This window comes from Carlito syrichta, unplaced genomic scaffold (genome assembly GCF_000164805.1).
Source record: "Carlito syrichta isolate Samal-C Ts95f unplaced genomic scaffold, Tarsius_syrichta-2.0.1 Scaffold304652, whole genome shotgun sequence".
In the NCBI taxonomy this organism is placed as follows: Eukaryota; Metazoa; Chordata; class Mammalia; order Primates; family Tarsiidae; genus Carlito; species Carlito syrichta.
Window position 1 is genome coordinate 170,817 of NW_007248748.1, and position 777 is coordinate 171,593.

The 777-nt window shown below is 65.1% G+C and overlaps 1 protein-coding gene across 2 annotated transcripts in view; it reads right to left on the minus strand.

Annotated features, from left to right (window-relative positions):
* Positions 1–208: 208 nt before the first annotated feature.
* MAU2 (MAU2 sister chromatid cohesion factor) overlaps positions 209–777 on the minus strand; it is a 32,764-nt gene continuing 32,195 nt past the window's right edge. For both annotated transcript variants that reach the window (XM_021713649.1, XM_008060565.2), the window contains exon 19: positions 209–518. In XM_021713649.1, the coding sequence (XP_021569324.1) occupies positions 444–518 (75 nt within the window). In that variant the 3' untranslated portion in view covers positions 209–443. The remainder of the gene's footprint in view (positions 519–777) is intronic.

The window sequence follows — 777 nt, forward strand, 5'->3', positions numbered from 1 at the left end:
CCGGGTCTCAGGTAGGCTGAGGTGCTGGTGTTACAGTGGGGTGAGGAGACCCTCCTTCCCCTTCCTGCCCTTCAGCAGCCACACGGTGGGGGAGGCTGGCTGGCACAAACACAGAGGTCCCACCACACACGTGCGACTGCACACGCGCACACCCACGCGCCTGGCCACACTCCCGGCAGGCGTGACTCTGACGTGGAGGTGAGACTGGCAGCTGAGGTCCACTTGACAGGATGGCTCTGGAAAGCTGGCCCCAGCATCCCACCTCGAGCCTCAGCATCGGGGGTCCTGGGGCAGGAACAGCGGCTGCCCCCTCCCAGGAGGGCAGAAAGTGTCACAGGCTCTCAGGCCTCAGACCTTGCCTCCAAGGAAGACTCAGGGGCCTCCGGGGTGGAAATCAGAGACGTGTGGGGCCTGGCCCGGAGGAGCTGGGTAGCCCCCGGGCCTCACAGGAGACTGGCCAGGCTGGCGTTGGGTCCGTTTTGGGCCTGGAACTGCACGGGGGGCGGGCCGTCCGTCCACTGCGGAGAGGAAAGGACACACTGTGAGGCACACTGGCTGCTCCGGGTCAAGAGCCTGGATCACTGTACTCCCAGCAGGGCCTTTCTGTCCCCAACATCCGAGTCACATGGGCCCCTAGGCAGCACCTGGTGTCGCCCACCTATGGCTGTCTCCCCTGTTGGGGCCTGAGGCTGAGTTTTGGTTTGTTGGAGAGACAGAGAGAAACAGAGCCAGGTGTGCCTTCCCACCCCAGGTGGGGGAGCTTCCAGCCCCCCCTCC